We start from the raw sequence: 15,134 nt of genomic DNA on the forward strand, positions 1-15,134 counted from the left end.
CACAAGCTGAAACGTCACCTGTCGCGCCGGGAAAACTTCCTGCATCTGCGAAGGATCGCAGGCTGGTTAGGAGGAAGGCTTGACTCCGTGTATATAGACTTGCCAGCGGGATCAGTACCGGCCACCGCGCATGGCGAGGGATCTGATCGGGCCGGCACTGCCGCCCGGCTTCAAGGCCCTCGGGGCAGCGGGGGACGAGGAGCGGGACCCCAGCCCCGGTAAGCTGCGGCGCGCCCCGCCGGCCAGGCCCCCCGGCCCTTCCCTGCCCGCCCAGCGGTCTGAGTGCCAGTCAGGCCTGGAGAGCGGGCAAGTGGGGAGGGGGGTGTGGGCGACCCGAGCTAACTTTGCTTCCCAAGCCGTACCATGGGGTAAGGAGGCGTGGGGGCCTCGGAAACGAGTTTCGGTCTGGTAGTTATTATAATAGTGATGTGTTCCCACTGAGCGTTAAATGGCTGGACGCTTTGCGAAACTATCAATGCACATTCAGTCCGTTAATCCTCGTAGCAACTGTGTAAATTAGAGATTATTCTTGCTGTCGAGGAAAGAACGTGTCCAAACTTATAGAAAAGTTTTGTGGAAATCGATATTTTCATTGATTTCAGAGAGAGGAAGGGAGCGGGATGCAGAGATTAGAAACATCAATGATGAGAGGTCATTGATCGGCTGCCTCCTGCACGTCCCCCACTGGAGACCGAGCCCAGGGATCTGACCCGTGATCTCAGTTCATGGGGTCGAGGCTCAAGCACTGAGCCACAGCGGCGGGGCTATTTAAGCCAAATCTTTGTGGACATGCCCCGAATAAAGATCTGAACGGGTTGAGAAAATGCTCTAAAGAATGGCAGTTTTGCAGTTCTTTTTATGTATTTAGTATCAAAGGGGAATAAGTAAGGAAGGTACATGAAATCCACTGGTGGTAGATTAAGGGAAGTGGGAAGCAAAGCGGGGAAGTCTCTAGGATTAAATAAAAAGCAAAGTGAAGAAACACTTTTACATTGGTGTGTACAAGATAGTCACCTAAAATTTATAGTACATGGTATGCAACAAGATAACAATGAGGGCTCCGGTGTTCTCTGGTGGTCCTGTGCTCTGGTGCCTGTAATGGTGCCTTTGAGGGGTCTAGAAAAGAAAATTATGCTATCATTTCAAAGGTATGTTATCCTACATGCATAAGAACAATGGACAGGGCTCACTTAGGGTGAAGATTGACTTTGCTAAGGAAGCTATAGGCCTGGGGTGTGACTACCTTCTATGAGCTGCCCAGTAGGAATTTGTGATCAGACCTGCCACGTGGCCCACAGTGACCTTGTCAGTGTTATTACAGAGCCCCCCTTTTTGTACCCATTCCCATGTGACAGTTGGGGACACTGAGGCTCAGGCTGTTACCTAGATCACACAGCTAGTAAGTGGTGGAGCCCTATTTAGAATGAAACCAGGACTCTGTGTCTTACTGCCTTCTGATATACAGTGTCTCCAGCTCTTGGAGAAGATACTGTGCTCTCTAGCCTCACCATCCATCCTAGCTTCTACTTCTGTCATTGCATCTCACACACGGCCCAGTGCTCAAACCAGTTAGAGTTTCTGGCAGTTCCTCAATTCTCTAATCGCCTCCTGGCTTCACTCTGCATTTGGCATACCTGACAAGCTCCTACCTCATCCTTGAAAGCCCAACTTAAATGTCACCTCAGTGAAGCCTTTCCCAAACTCTCCCAAGCATTGTCATGCCTTCTTTACTCATGGTTTTTTTCTCCTACTTAAATACATCATGTATTTAACACATTGTTTTCGAATAACTGGCTGGCTTATCTGTCTCCGCCATTGCACTAGAGTCTTCTGGCCTTAACATAGTAGCACTTTGTATTTGCCAAGTAAATGCTTTTCAGACTCCTCCATGCATATCTATCTCCTTTAATGTTTGCTCTAATTCATAGGCTGGTTCTGACACTAACGTTGGAAAAGAATAAAGCCAAAAGATTAACTCTCCCATTTCTCAATCTAATTTTGTTCTTGGACTACCCGGAGGCCATGTTTCCACCTAGAGTAGCGACATTCAACCTTTTTCATCTCATAATTGTTGGGTCACTGGATATGCATATATTCATCCATCTTTAGTAGATTCTACAGTTTCCAAAGTAGTACCAATTTACACTTCCACCAGCATATATGAGAATCCTCATTCCATATTCTCACTAATACTTTTATCTGTTTTTGTTTTTGTTTTTGTTGTTGTTTTTTATATTTTTTATTGATTTTTTACAGAGAGGAAGGGAGAGAGATAGAGAGCTAGAAACATCGATGAGAGAGAAACATAGATCAGCCGCCTCCTGCACATCTCCCACCGGGGATGTGCCCGCAACCCAGGTACATGCCCTTGACCGGAATCGAACCTGGGACCCCTCAGTCCGCAGGCCGATGCTCTATCCACTGAGCCAAACCGGTCTCGGCTTTATCTGTTTTTTAAATCTGATGATTTGTAGCAATATCTCATAGAGCTTTAATTTGTATTTTTCTGGTGACAGTAAAGTTGATCACCTTTTCATGGGTTTGGTTTTTTGTTTTTGTTTTGTTTGTTTTTTGTTTTGTCATTTGGATATGTGTCAAGTCTTTTGCTCACTTTTTCTTTGAGTTGTCCCTTTTCTTACTGGTTTGTAGAGTTCTTTATATAGTCTGGACAAAAGTCATTTTTCAGCATGAATCTTTTTTCAGAGATGTGTGCTGCAAATATTTTCTCTAATTCTATGAGTTTTTGATCTCTCATTAGTATATTATGATGAACATAAGTTCTTAATTTTCATATATTCTGGTTTTCAATTTAATTTAAATTTTATTGAATTTATTGGGGTGATACTGGTTAACTAAATATCACAGATTTCAGGTGCACAGTTCTACCACCCATCATCTGTACACTACATTGTGCGTTCAACACCCCAAGTCAAGTCTCTTCCCATCATCATTTATCCTCCCTATACCCTCCTCCACTTCCCCCCAGCAATCACTACACTGTTGTCTGTGCCCATGATTTTTCTCTCTCTTTTTTTTTTCTTTTTTGGTCAATCCCTTCACCCAGCCCTGCAACCCCACCCAACCCCCCATAGATGTCAGCCTGCTCTCTATGACTCTGTCACTATTTTCCTGTTGGTTCATTTTGTTTATTAGATTCTACATTGAGTGAAATCATATGGTACCTGTCTTTCTCTGTCTTATTTCATTTAGCACAATGTTCTCCAGGTCTATCCATGCTGTTGCAAAGGGTAAGATTTTCTTTTTGTTGGCCATGTAGTATTCCACGGTTTTTTTATACCATGGTTTTTTTATGCACTCATCTTCTGATGGACACTTGCACTGCTTCCAAATCTTGGCTACTGTAAATAATGCTGCAATGAACATAGGGGTGCATACATAGTATTATTTCAAATTAGTGTTTTGGGTTTCTTTGGATAAATTTCCGGAAGTGGAATCACTGGACCATATGGCAATTCCATTTTTAATTTTTTGAGGTAACTCCATACTGCTTTCCACAGTGACTGCACCAGTCTGCATTCCTATCAACAGTGCACAACAGTTCCCTTTTCTTCCCATCATTGCTAACATTTGTTGTTTGTTGATGTATTGACGATAGCCATTTTGACAAGTGTGAGGTGATATCCCATTGTGGTTTTAATTTGCATTTCTCTGAGGATTAGTGACACTGAGCATCTTTTCATATGCCTTTTGGCCATCTGTATGTTCTCTTTGGAGAAGTGTCTATTCTGGTCCTTTGCCCATTTCTTTTTCTTTTTTTTTTTAATTTATTGATTTTTTTTTACAGAGGAAGGGAGAAGGGTAGAGAGTTAGAAACATCCATGAGAGAGAAACATCCATCAGCTGCCTCCTGCACACCCCCTACTGGGGATATGCCTGCAACCAAGGTACATGCCCTTGACCGGAATCGAACCTGGGACTCTTCAGTCCACAGGCCGACGCTCTAGCTACTGAGCCAAACTGGTCAGGGCCTTTGCCCATTTCTTAATTAGATTGTTTGGGGGATTTTTGGTGTTAAGTAAGTTCCTTATAAATTTTGGATATTAAGTACTAATCAGATATATCAATGAATATATTCTCCCCTTCAGTGGGTTGTCATTTCATGTTGTTGATGGTTTCCTTTGCTGTGCAAAACTTTTTAGTTTGATGTAGTCCCATTTGTTTATTTTTCCTTTTGTTTTTTGCCTGAGGAGATATATCAGAAGAAATATTGCTATAAGGAATGTCCGAGATTTTACTGCCTATCCTTTCTTCTAGGATTTTTATGGTTTTAAGTCAGTAGGCCATTTCGAATGTATTCTTGGGTATGGTGTCAAAAAATGGTCTAGTTTCATTTTTTTGCACGTATCTGTCCAGTATTTCCAACACCATTTATTGAATAGACTATCTTTACCCCATTGTATGTTTTTGCCTCTTTTGTCAAATATTAATTGATTATAAAGGCGTGGGTTTATTTCTGGGCTCTATTTTGTTCCATTTATCTATATGTCTGTTTTTATGCCACTACCATGCTGTTTTGATTACTATGGCTTTGTAGTATAGTTGATATCAGGGAGTGTGATTCCTCCATCTTTGTTCTTTCTCGGGATTGCTAAGGCTATTTGGGGTCTTTTGTGTTTCCATATAAGGTTTTGGAGTATTTTTTCTAGTTCTCTGAAATACACCGTTGATATCTTGATAGGAATTCATTGAATTTATAGATTGCTTTGAGAAGTAAGGATACCTATCCATGAACACGGTGTATGCTTCCACTTATCTGTATCTTCTCCCATTTCTTCCTTCAGTATCTTATAATTTTTCGAGTACAGGTCTTCTACATCCTTGGTTAATTTATTCACAGGTATTTTATTCTTTTTGAAGCAATTGAAAATGGGATTGTTTTCTGATAGTTTATTATTGGTGTACGAAAATACAACTGATTTTTTAAATATTTTGTATTCTACTTTACTGAATTCAATTCTAATAGGTTTTTGGTGGAATCTTTAGGGTTCTGTATATACAATATCATGTCACCTGCAAATAATGACAGTTTTACTTCTTCCTCTCTAATTTGGATGCCTTTTATTTCTTCTTGTACAAAAAAACAGGAGCAAATAAGATTAAAGTCCATAATAAAAGATAGCCAGCCAATGCTATGAATTCAGAAAAGAACTTATAGAATGTCAGCTGGGGCTTCATTGGGACAGTTGTGGCTAGTTATGACATACACGAGAAATCTTTAGTTGCAGGACCAGCTCTACCCCCTAATTATAAGAGCAGTAGTTCAGAGTCATCAGACAGCGATGAGGACAGTAATTCTTTGTACGGAGAAGGAAACCAAGAATCTGAAGAAGATGACACTGGTCCACCTGCAAGGTCAGTCACTTTCTTAATCCAAGCTTCAAACCTAGTATACATTGGCTGGAACAGATAGCTAGTAAGGGGGATAGCACATCTGCATTTGTACAACACAGGAAGAGATCATTTCATGTGGCATTTCCTCATGAACTATACCTTTTACAAAGAAATTTATTTTAGTAGTACTAAAATAGTAGTCCCATTTTTTTATTTTTCTATATAGATGTGGAGATTTTTTTTATTTTACTATATAGATGTGGAGATATCTAGAATTTCAATAAAATTCTTATAGAATTTGTCTTTAAGGTGTTATTAAAGTGACTAAATATTCTAAATAAACCATAGGATTTATTCTTTTAAAATTACCTATGCAATGTATGAGACAGAAATAGCAGCATAAAACTTTTCCTTAAATGAGATTAAAAGCTAAAGTCATAAACTTATTGTTCAGAAACATCTAGCAAACAGACTACTATTTGAAACTTCGTGAGTGGAATCTTTAACACCACAGAAAATATAGGAAATTGATATATTACTGCTGTAAAAAAGTAACCAATTTCTTAACCCTTTTAGGCCAAAAATAAATTCCAGGAAAAGATTAGTTGACGACTTACTGTGGTATTTGTGTGTGTGGGTTTTTTTAATTTGGCAAGATTAATTTTTTCAGTATTTATACACTATTTGAAGTTAAAAACTAAAATTCTTATGAAAAAAAATGTTTTGGCATATGCATAAAGTTGCACTACTATGTTTCCAGAAAACAGAGGAGAAATCAAGATGATGATGATGATGAAGGATTTTTTGGACCAGCCCTTCCTCCTGGATTTAAAAAGCAGGATGATTCTCCTCCAAGGTGATAATGCATAATATTTCAGGCCAGTCTTTTCTAAATATTTTAACTGGTGCATGGTAGTTCATTAAAGAGTTTTCTGTGATTGTTTTTTACTTACATGTTTTTATAACATTTGAAATTCATATAATACAAATAATTATTTAAACAAACTTTTAAGTAATCTTTTAAATAATTATAATAAAATTTTCTATAATTATTTACATGTTTATGACACTTTCATAGTTTATAGAACCTCCTCATCTCTTATTTGATACACAAGTGTTTTGTGGTAGGCTGAGTGGAACATTATCCTTCTTTCCCCTTTTTGTAAACAGATAAGGTTGCACACACAGTAAGTGGTAGACCTGGGGCCTAGAATCCTGGTATTTGACTTCTAACCCAGACTTTTTCATTTCACATGTATATATACATACACACACGTGTGTGTGTCTTATATGGTGCCTGGCACAGAGTAAGCGCATAGTAAATATTGATTCCTGTCTTCTTGGAATTGCAAAATTTTGAAATACTAAATATGAAATCGCACACCAAATTGTTTATAATTCATAATACTATAAACCAATATAAGAGCAAGTTAAAAAAAAAAAGCCTGTTGTACATATTATATTCAGAGTTTATTATCACATTTGTCAGCTCCTTGTTTTCAGAAATACAGGGATAGACAATCTACTGTCTGTTTTTGTATGGCCCCCAAACTAAGAATGATCTTTAAAGAGCCATTAAAAAACAAACACAAATATACAGCCGAGACCCAAATGTGGCCCTCAAAGCCTAAAATATCTTATCTGACCTGTTACAGAAAATTTGCTGAGAATACAATATTTCTTTTAGGAAAATAAATTATTAGATGTATAGCAGTATCTTTTTTGAGAATTATATTTTGGCAGTAATAAAATACATGTGTAAAATAAATAGGTGACTGCCCCTAGAGGCGTTGCAGGTATGGCTGCCGTGTCGTGCCTGCGTCATTAGGTGGCAGAGAGCAGAGAGGCTCGCCTACGCCCAGCGTCCTGGCCATGAGTGCCTGGATGGTTGACGGCCTGACACAGAAAAATAAAAATAAAAATAAAATAAAATAAATAGGTGGTAGCATATAATGTAGGCAGAAACCTTTTATACAGCCATAACATGTCATGATTCTATTCTTATACTATATTTTAAGATTTCATATACCAGTAATTTTATCTTTACAAATTCCCTGAGGCCAGAGAATTAAGCCTTAATTGCTAATAATTGTACTCAAAAAAAAATCCATGGAGTACTTCCTTATATCTTTTGATAACTAATTTGGTCTTTCTAACAGTGCCAAACTTCCCTGTTTTTTATATACAAAATTGTTTTGGCTCAAAGAGGTTTTATGAACCAAGACAAGAGGTTATGAATGGCTAGGATCAAAACCCAGACCTGATTGTCAGTACTGTTTTTCCTCTGCCAGGGAGCTTGTCTGGGAGGCTCTCATTGAGCACAGTGCAACCTGGAAAATTCAGCTTAGGACTTCACCATCTTGCTTGGTAATAATGGCTCAGTGACATCTCTGGAAAAAGACATTGGTATGAAAGAAAGGATAAAGAAACTTGAAAGTATGAACAAGAGTAGAAAATGTCTTTTATTTTTCCTCTATACAAAGTATCCTCTTTTTAAGACCCAGAAGTTAGGCAGTTCTCCCTTCTGGACTGATGGTTGTTCCCTCAGTTGAAAAGAACATGAACTTTTCATTAAGTGGTCCAGGGTTCAAACTTCAGCTCTGCCACCTATTAGTGTGTGTTGCCTTTGAGCATTATTTTGCTCACCTAGAAAATGGAGTGACTCATATCTGGCAAAGTTATTTTATGGAAACAGTTACACTGGTTGAAGTGTGGTCAGCACAGCACCTTTTCCTTTTTCTCAAATGCACTCCTTTCTGTACACTTCACATCATTTTTAGATTAGTGAGGACAAGGCTTAGATTTTTGATACGTGTAACTGTTGTGTGCATGTGCTATACATGTCCTTCAAACTCAGTTCATACTTCAGAAGTTTGGACTGTAATTATAATGCCCCTAATGTATTTTTCAGTGGACAGTGAATATTAAAACTGAAAGCCAAGGCACAAAATAGAAAAACATCCTCATAAGCTTTAGTCCATAATAACAACTCTTTTTAATTACCATTTTTATTTAAAACTAGAGGCCCGGTGCACCAGTGGGGTCCCTGGTCCTGGCCTGTGGGGATCAGGCCAAAACCGGCTCTCCCATATCCCCCGAGGGGTCCCGGATTGTGAGAGGGCAGTTCTCAGGTGACGCACCCCAGAATCGGAATCGGACTCCCTCCTCTCTGGTTCCAGCTGCGTCACCCAAGAACCGACAACCGCCAAGTGACCTCAGCTTGGCAGTTCCTGCGTTGAGCAGCTGACCCTTGGTGGTCAGTGCGCGTCATAGCTACCGGCTGATCAGCCAGTTGGCTGGTCAGCCAGTCGCTTAGGCCCGTGATCAGCAAACCGCAGCTTGTGAGCCACATGCGCAGAAGTGCAAAATACCACGTGCAGGCGCGCATGTACAGTGCGATTGAAACTTCGTGGCCCATGCGCAGAAGTTGGTATTTTGTGGAAGAGCTACACTGAAGGGGCCAAAGAGCCACATGTGGCTCACGAGCCGCGGTTTGCCGAGCCTCAGTTTGCCGACCACTGGCTTAGGCTGTTATCCTATCTAATAATAGACAAACATGGTAATTGACTGTACCTTCACTACGCCTCCCACTGGCTAATCAGTGTGATATGCAAATTAACCGCCAACAAAGATGGCGGCTAATTTGCATATACCAGCTGGGAGCGAAGACTGAAGACATCGTAGAAGGAAGCCAAGCAACAGAGCCGAGGTAGCGGAGACGGGCGGGAGAGAAGCGGCAGAGACGGGTGGGGTAGCAGTGGCAGAGATGGGCTGGGTAGCAGCGGCAGAGAAGGGCGGGGTAGGAACGGCAGAGACAGGAGCGAAGCCCTATTCTTGCAGGAATCTTCCTGCAACGGGCTTCTAGTATACCTATACAGTGGGGCCTTGACTTATGAGTGTCCTGACTAACGAGTTTTTCGAGATACAAGCTGTCTCTCGGCCGATTTTTTGCTTTGAGTTGTGAGCTAAAATTCGGGTTACAAGCCAGCTTCAGATACCCGACCGCTAGTTGGTGCAGCGAACGTCACAGTGAACGCCACAACATCAGCCCAGCATTCAATTCATTGTAATGGTGAAAATTGATTTGACATACGAGTAATTTGAGTTATGAGCTCCGTCATGGAATGAATTAAACTCATAAGTCAAGGCCCCACTGTATAGATAGTTCTTTTAGGAAGTGGGTATATGCCACTGCCATAAAGATTGAGAATTACAGATTTAGTATCTAACCATTGACTAACAAATAGAAATAAAAATCCAAAAATTAGATTTTTTATATTAAGTGGGAAAATACTAAATTATAAATAAAAATATCCTATATAATAAAAGAGAAACATGTAAATTTACCATCCCTTTGCTACGCTCACCAGCCAATCAGGAGTGAGCATGCAAATTAACCCGACACAGATGGCGGGTTAATTTGCATACACAGGCGCGCCAGGCGGAGAGCAGAGTGGGACAGCCGGTGGAGAGTGGAGCGGCTTGGGGAAATTGGCTCCCCAAGCCGCCAGACTGAGCAGAGAGTGAGAGCTTGGCAGAGTGGGAGGCCATGGGACAGAGACAGAGCAGAAAGGGAAAACCAAGATCGCGGGGAGCACCAGCATTTCTGGGAATAGTTGTTTTGGTGGCAGCCCCAGGACTGGAAGCAGAAGCCCAGAGCGCGGGGAGCACCAGGAATACTGGGAATCGTAGTTCTGGTGGCAGACGGATCTCCTAGACCAGTGATTGCGAACCTATGACACACGTGTCAGAGGTGACACGCGAACTCATTTTTTTGGTTGATTTTTCTTTGTTAAATGGCATTTAAATATATAAAATAAATATCAAAAATATAAATCTTTGTTTTACTATGGTTGCAAATATCAAAAAATTTCTATATGTGACACGGTACCAGAGTTAAGTTAGGGTTTTTCAAAATGCTGACAACGCCGAGCTCAAAAGATTCGCCATCACTGTCCTAGACACTAGAGCAAAGTGAGCCTGGAGCAAGTTACTGTTGTGGGGGGGATGGAGGGAAAGCAAAGGTGAGAGACATAAGTAAAATCAGAGTGTCTAGGAAAAATTAAAGGGAAGATATCCTAAAACTTCCAGGAAATCTCCACCAATGAAGCAAAGAAAAAAAAATGCCTCTATTATTCTGTGAGCAACAAACCAAACTGAGTTGGGGTCTCAGACAATTCACTCATATGATTGCAAAGACAGACAGAAACTCCCGGATTGGAGAGGGCTCCCCTGAGGGCTCCCAGATTTGAGAGGTGCAGGTCGGGCTGAGGTACCCCCCCCACACCCCCCAGTGCACGAATGTCGTGCGCCAGGCCTCTAGTGTTAAATAAAATTCTCATCAACATTTTTCATTTTCTGGCTTTTTATCATTTTTGTGAATTTTATTCTGACAACTGCTTTTTAAAGTCAGGGGAAAATGATAAAGGTACATTTTATTTTTCAGGCCTATAATAGGTCCTGCATTACCACCTGGTTTTATTAAATCTGCACAGAAAAGTGACAAAGGCAGAGATGATCCAGGACACCAAGTACCATCATATTTCAACTCTAAGGTTTGGAAAATTTTTGTTTAAAGGATAAGCTGTAACAAACTCAAGACTTTACATAATTTTTAAATAATAGTAATGACTACAGTTATTTGACTCAAATGTGATGTAAGACAGTCATATTCAGATTAATTGAGGATTATAGCATAGGTAGATAAATCAATTATATTATAAGACCTGAGATTCTATTAGAAAAATAATATGTAATGTTGGAAGGGTATTACATTTTCATGATAATCCTTGAAAGGAAGCTTCAAAGTGCTAGAAAATAGAACATGATGAAAAATGTAAGGAATCAATGTGATCTGACCCAGAACAGAGAAAGCTGAGGAATTTTTAAATAATGATCTTTACCTTGGAATTAACTCTCTCCTACCTAGCTCTGGTACCTGTATATAGCAAAGGCACTGGCGGATAAGTAATTTTATGAAAAGATAGATCAAGTGATTTTGGAGTCAAGAGTGAAGACTGTTTTCTTGTTGGAAGCCAGATCTTCAACACAAGCTGAGATTTGTACAGAGCTTTATAATTTTTAATGCATGTTACTCATATGGATATTATTTTTATCTTCTCTATGTTGTTATGAAATAGATGTTATGAAATAGATATGATCACATCTTACAGATGCTAGAAACCAGAAAAATTGGCTAATATACACAAGATTGCACATTTTTCCTTATTAAAGCCCCAGTTCTTATGCCTTTAAATCACCTGTTCATTCTGCTATTCTGTGTGGCTTCCTGTATGTTTATCTTTACTGAGTATTCAGCAGTTACACTGAGGTTGTTATTAAAGGAAATACTATGCAGTGGTTAAGATCATGAACTTCAGAATCATTCATTCTTTCAACGTTATAGAGCTCTTACAGTGTGTCAAGCATATAGTCACAGAAATTAATCTGTCAACAAATTATTTTGTTCCTACCTACAAAGTCATTCAGAATCCAGCCACTTCTGTTACCACCCTGGTCCAAATCAACATCATATTTCACCTCTTTTATTGGTTTTCATGCTTTAGCCCTTATTCCTCAATTACCTCTTCTCAATGCAGCAGCTAGAGTTGCCTCGGTGAAACAAAGTCAGATCATGTCACACACTCAGGACCATAAATTTTTCTTCCTCTGCATAAAGCCAAAGTCCTTACAGGGCCCTTTACAATCTGGCCTCCATTAGCTCCTTGACTTTCTCTCTATTTTGATCTGACCACACTGGGCTCCTTGCCATACCTTTTCAAATAAACAGGTAGGCGTCTACCCCTGAGCCTTTATACCTGCTAAGTCTCTCCAAAATGGTCTTCCCTAGATATCTTTGTCTTGCCTCAGTTTTTTGCTGGACTGTCACCTAAAAGAGGTTATTTCTGACCTAATTTAAAATTGCTAACTCCTTTTCCCTTTACTTCTATCCCCTTCCCTCCTTTAATTTTCTCCATACTATTTATCACTACCTAAGATACCATTTACTTTACTGCTTCTTTTTGTTTATTATTAACTTCTCCTTGTGAGAATATGAGTCCATTGAGGACAGAGATTTTTGTCTTATCTCTAGTAGACATTCAAAGTATTTGCCGGATGAATAAGTCAGACACAGTCCCTGCTCTCATTGCTTAGTGTAGTGGGGAATATATACAGTAAACAAATACTGCCTAATATGAGTGATTCAAAAGGTGAGACAAAATATAGTGGAACCATGACAGGGAAATCTAATCTGAAGAAATGAGGAAGTCTTTTTTTCTGAGAAAATGTCTAAACTGAAGATGGATGAGTAGGAACTAGCTTAGCAAAAAGGACAGGAAAGATTGGTCCAGCGAGTACAGATAGCTTATTTGAAAGCAAAAAAAGTACGGAGAGGGAGAAAGGGTTTTAAAAAATTTAGTGTGGGGAAGAGACCGAGAGGGGGCCTGGAGGGGGTCAATGGGGAGAAAAAGGGGACATATGTAATACTCTCAACAATAAAGAATTATTTAAAAACAATTAGTATGGTTAGAGTGGAGAGAATGAGGAAAGAGTTAAGGGAGAGAGGTAGGCAAGAGCTTTGAATCCTGGCTGAGCTTAGTTTTCTTATTGGTAGTATACAGGTCGTTATCTTACAGAGTTGTTGTAAGGATAAATTAGAACAGTGGGTATTTAATTTATAATAATAATAATTAGTATTACTATTAGTATTACTATTAGTATTAGTATTATTACCACCTCTACTACCCATGCCATGAGAGTAACTTTGAAGAATTTATACTGAGTATAGGAATCCTTTCTAACAAGGTGCTTAAATACAGGAATAAATTATCAGAGGTAGGATTCTAGCCAAATGGAAGGCTGAGCCCTCACAGGTTCAGGCTAGGCTTTCCCAGCCACATCACAAAGGAGTGCTGGGGGGAAATAAGATTGCAACAAAATTAATACACTGCTGAGCTTAAAGAAAGGGAAATCCACAGATGCTAGTAACATTGAGAGAATTCATACCGAGCAGTGAAACACAGTTACACAGCAGAGGGCCACAGTAGTTTTAGAGATGACACCATAGCACACCTGTTCAAGGTACTCTTGGTTCTGATTCTTTGCATTGGATTTCCCTCCTTTTTCTGTTTCATATTTCCTCAAAGAGAGGCTTCTCTTAGTCTCTCATTCGTAACATATACCCCCAAATTAAGGCATACATAATAATAATAATAATGGTTAACATTTGTTGAGCGCTTGCCACAAACCAGACACTGCAAAGTACAATATAAACTCATATGTGCATAATTTACTTATATTTGCATAACAGCATAAATTTAAGTTAATCCGAAAAACAATCCTAGGGGATAGTATGTCAGCTAGAATGCTTTTAGCTGCAAATAACAGAAAATTCAACTCAAAATGGAATTGTCTTAATTTATGTAGTTGGCAAATGGGTTTTTATAATTTCCAGGTTGGTATATAATCTATGTTCTCAAAATAAGGAAAATGTGTTTCATACATAATAAGAGGTCTAGGGGTAGGGTCATTTCAGGGTTTGTTAGTTCAACAGCTTAATGAGATCATTGATTTTTTTCCCATCTTCTCTATCATCTACAGTTAACTCCCCTTAGGCCAGAGATGGCGAACCTATGACACGCATGTCAGAGGTGACACACCAACTCATTTTTTTGGTTGATTTTTCTTTGTTAAATGGCATTTAAATATATAAAATAAATATCAAAAATATAAATCTTTGTTTTACTATGATTGCAAATATAAAAAAATTTCTATATGTGACACGGCACCAGAGTTAAGTTAGGGTTTTTCAAAATGCTGACACGCCGAGCTCAAAAGGTTCGCCATCACTGCCTTAGTCTGACCCCTTATATATCAAGACTGCCAGAGTACTAAGATTCACATGCAGATGGCAATGTCCAGACATAGAAGGGGAATGGCCCCTGTCCTGTATCCCTTTTTTATTTTATTTTGTTGTTAATCCTCATCCAAGGATATTTTTCCCACTGATATTTAGAGAGAATGTAAGGGAGGGAGGGGGAGACAGGTAGAGAGAGAGAGAAAGAGAGAGAAATATCAATGTAAGAGAGACACATCGATTGGTTGCCTCTTACACTGGGGATCGAGCCTGCAACTGAGGTATGTGTCCTTGATCAGGAATTGAACCTGAGACCCTTCAGTACTGGGGAGGTAAGCCTTCCAAGGTTTCCTATAGACCACTTCTCACATTTCTTTGGTCAGGTGGTCAAGAGAAATAAAACCAACGTGTTTGACTTAGAATTATCAACATTTTCTCTCAGGAATTAGAGAAGATCCCAGTTTCCTGAGAAGAGCATGGTTTCAAAGAGGATGAACAAAACTAGTGTTCTCTTAGCAACAGAGTAGTTATTAGTTGAAGCTGTTTTAATCCCCATCTGAATGGCAAAACAGGCCTAGAAATGTCAAATTACAGGCCTGAGGTCATAGGCAAATTGAGGCCTTGAAACTTGGTCTGCCTAACTCTACAGCACAAAATATAAACCAGTAGGGTACATATTTTCTATTGTATTTCTGAATAAATAACTCACCTTTTTTATTTTTTAAAAATTAACCCATCCAAAATACCAAAATGACTTAAAACCTAGATTGGGTTTGGGTTTATGATTCTGGCTTCTCATTTTCAGTTTAGTGTGTTGGACAATGTATTGTTTGCTTTTTGTTTTATTGTCTCTAAGTAATTATATCAATTAAATTTTAAGTAATTTGGGATCATATTCTATAATCTCTTGGTTTAAAGATAATGT

At 39.3% G+C, this 15,134-nt stretch overlaps 1 protein-coding gene and 1 non-coding gene across 5 annotated transcripts in view; both read left to right on the forward strand.

The window, feature by feature from the left end:
• The first annotated feature begins 34 nt into the window (after positions 1-34).
• The window catches only part of GPALPP1 (GPALPP motifs containing 1), a 35,201-nt gene continuing 20,101 nt past the window's right edge, over positions 35-15,134 (forward strand). For 3 of the 4 annotated variants that reach the window (XM_023748362.1, XM_006083520.3, XM_014448873.2), the window contains exons 1-4: positions 35-218; positions 5,241-5,373; positions 6,113-6,208; positions 10,799-10,907. In XM_023748362.1, the coding sequence (XP_023604130.1) occupies positions 131-218; positions 5,241-5,373; positions 6,113-6,208; positions 10,799-10,907 (426 nt within the window). In that variant the 5' untranslated portion in view covers positions 35-130. The remainder of the gene's footprint in view (positions 219-5,240; positions 5,374-6,112; positions 6,209-10,798; positions 10,908-15,134) is intronic. The other variant, XM_023748366.1, reaches the window with a different exon arrangement.
• LOC111824704 lies at positions 7,127-7,256 on the forward strand. Its single transcript, XR_002827790.1, has one exon. It is a non-coding gene; the product is annotated as a small nucleolar RNA SNORA17 (small nucleolar RNA).

Source organism: Myotis lucifugus, unplaced genomic scaffold, assembly GCF_000147115.1.
Source record: "Myotis lucifugus unplaced genomic scaffold, Myoluc2.0 scaffold_7, whole genome shotgun sequence".
NCBI lineage: Eukaryota > Metazoa > Chordata > Mammalia > Chiroptera > Vespertilionidae > Myotis > Myotis lucifugus.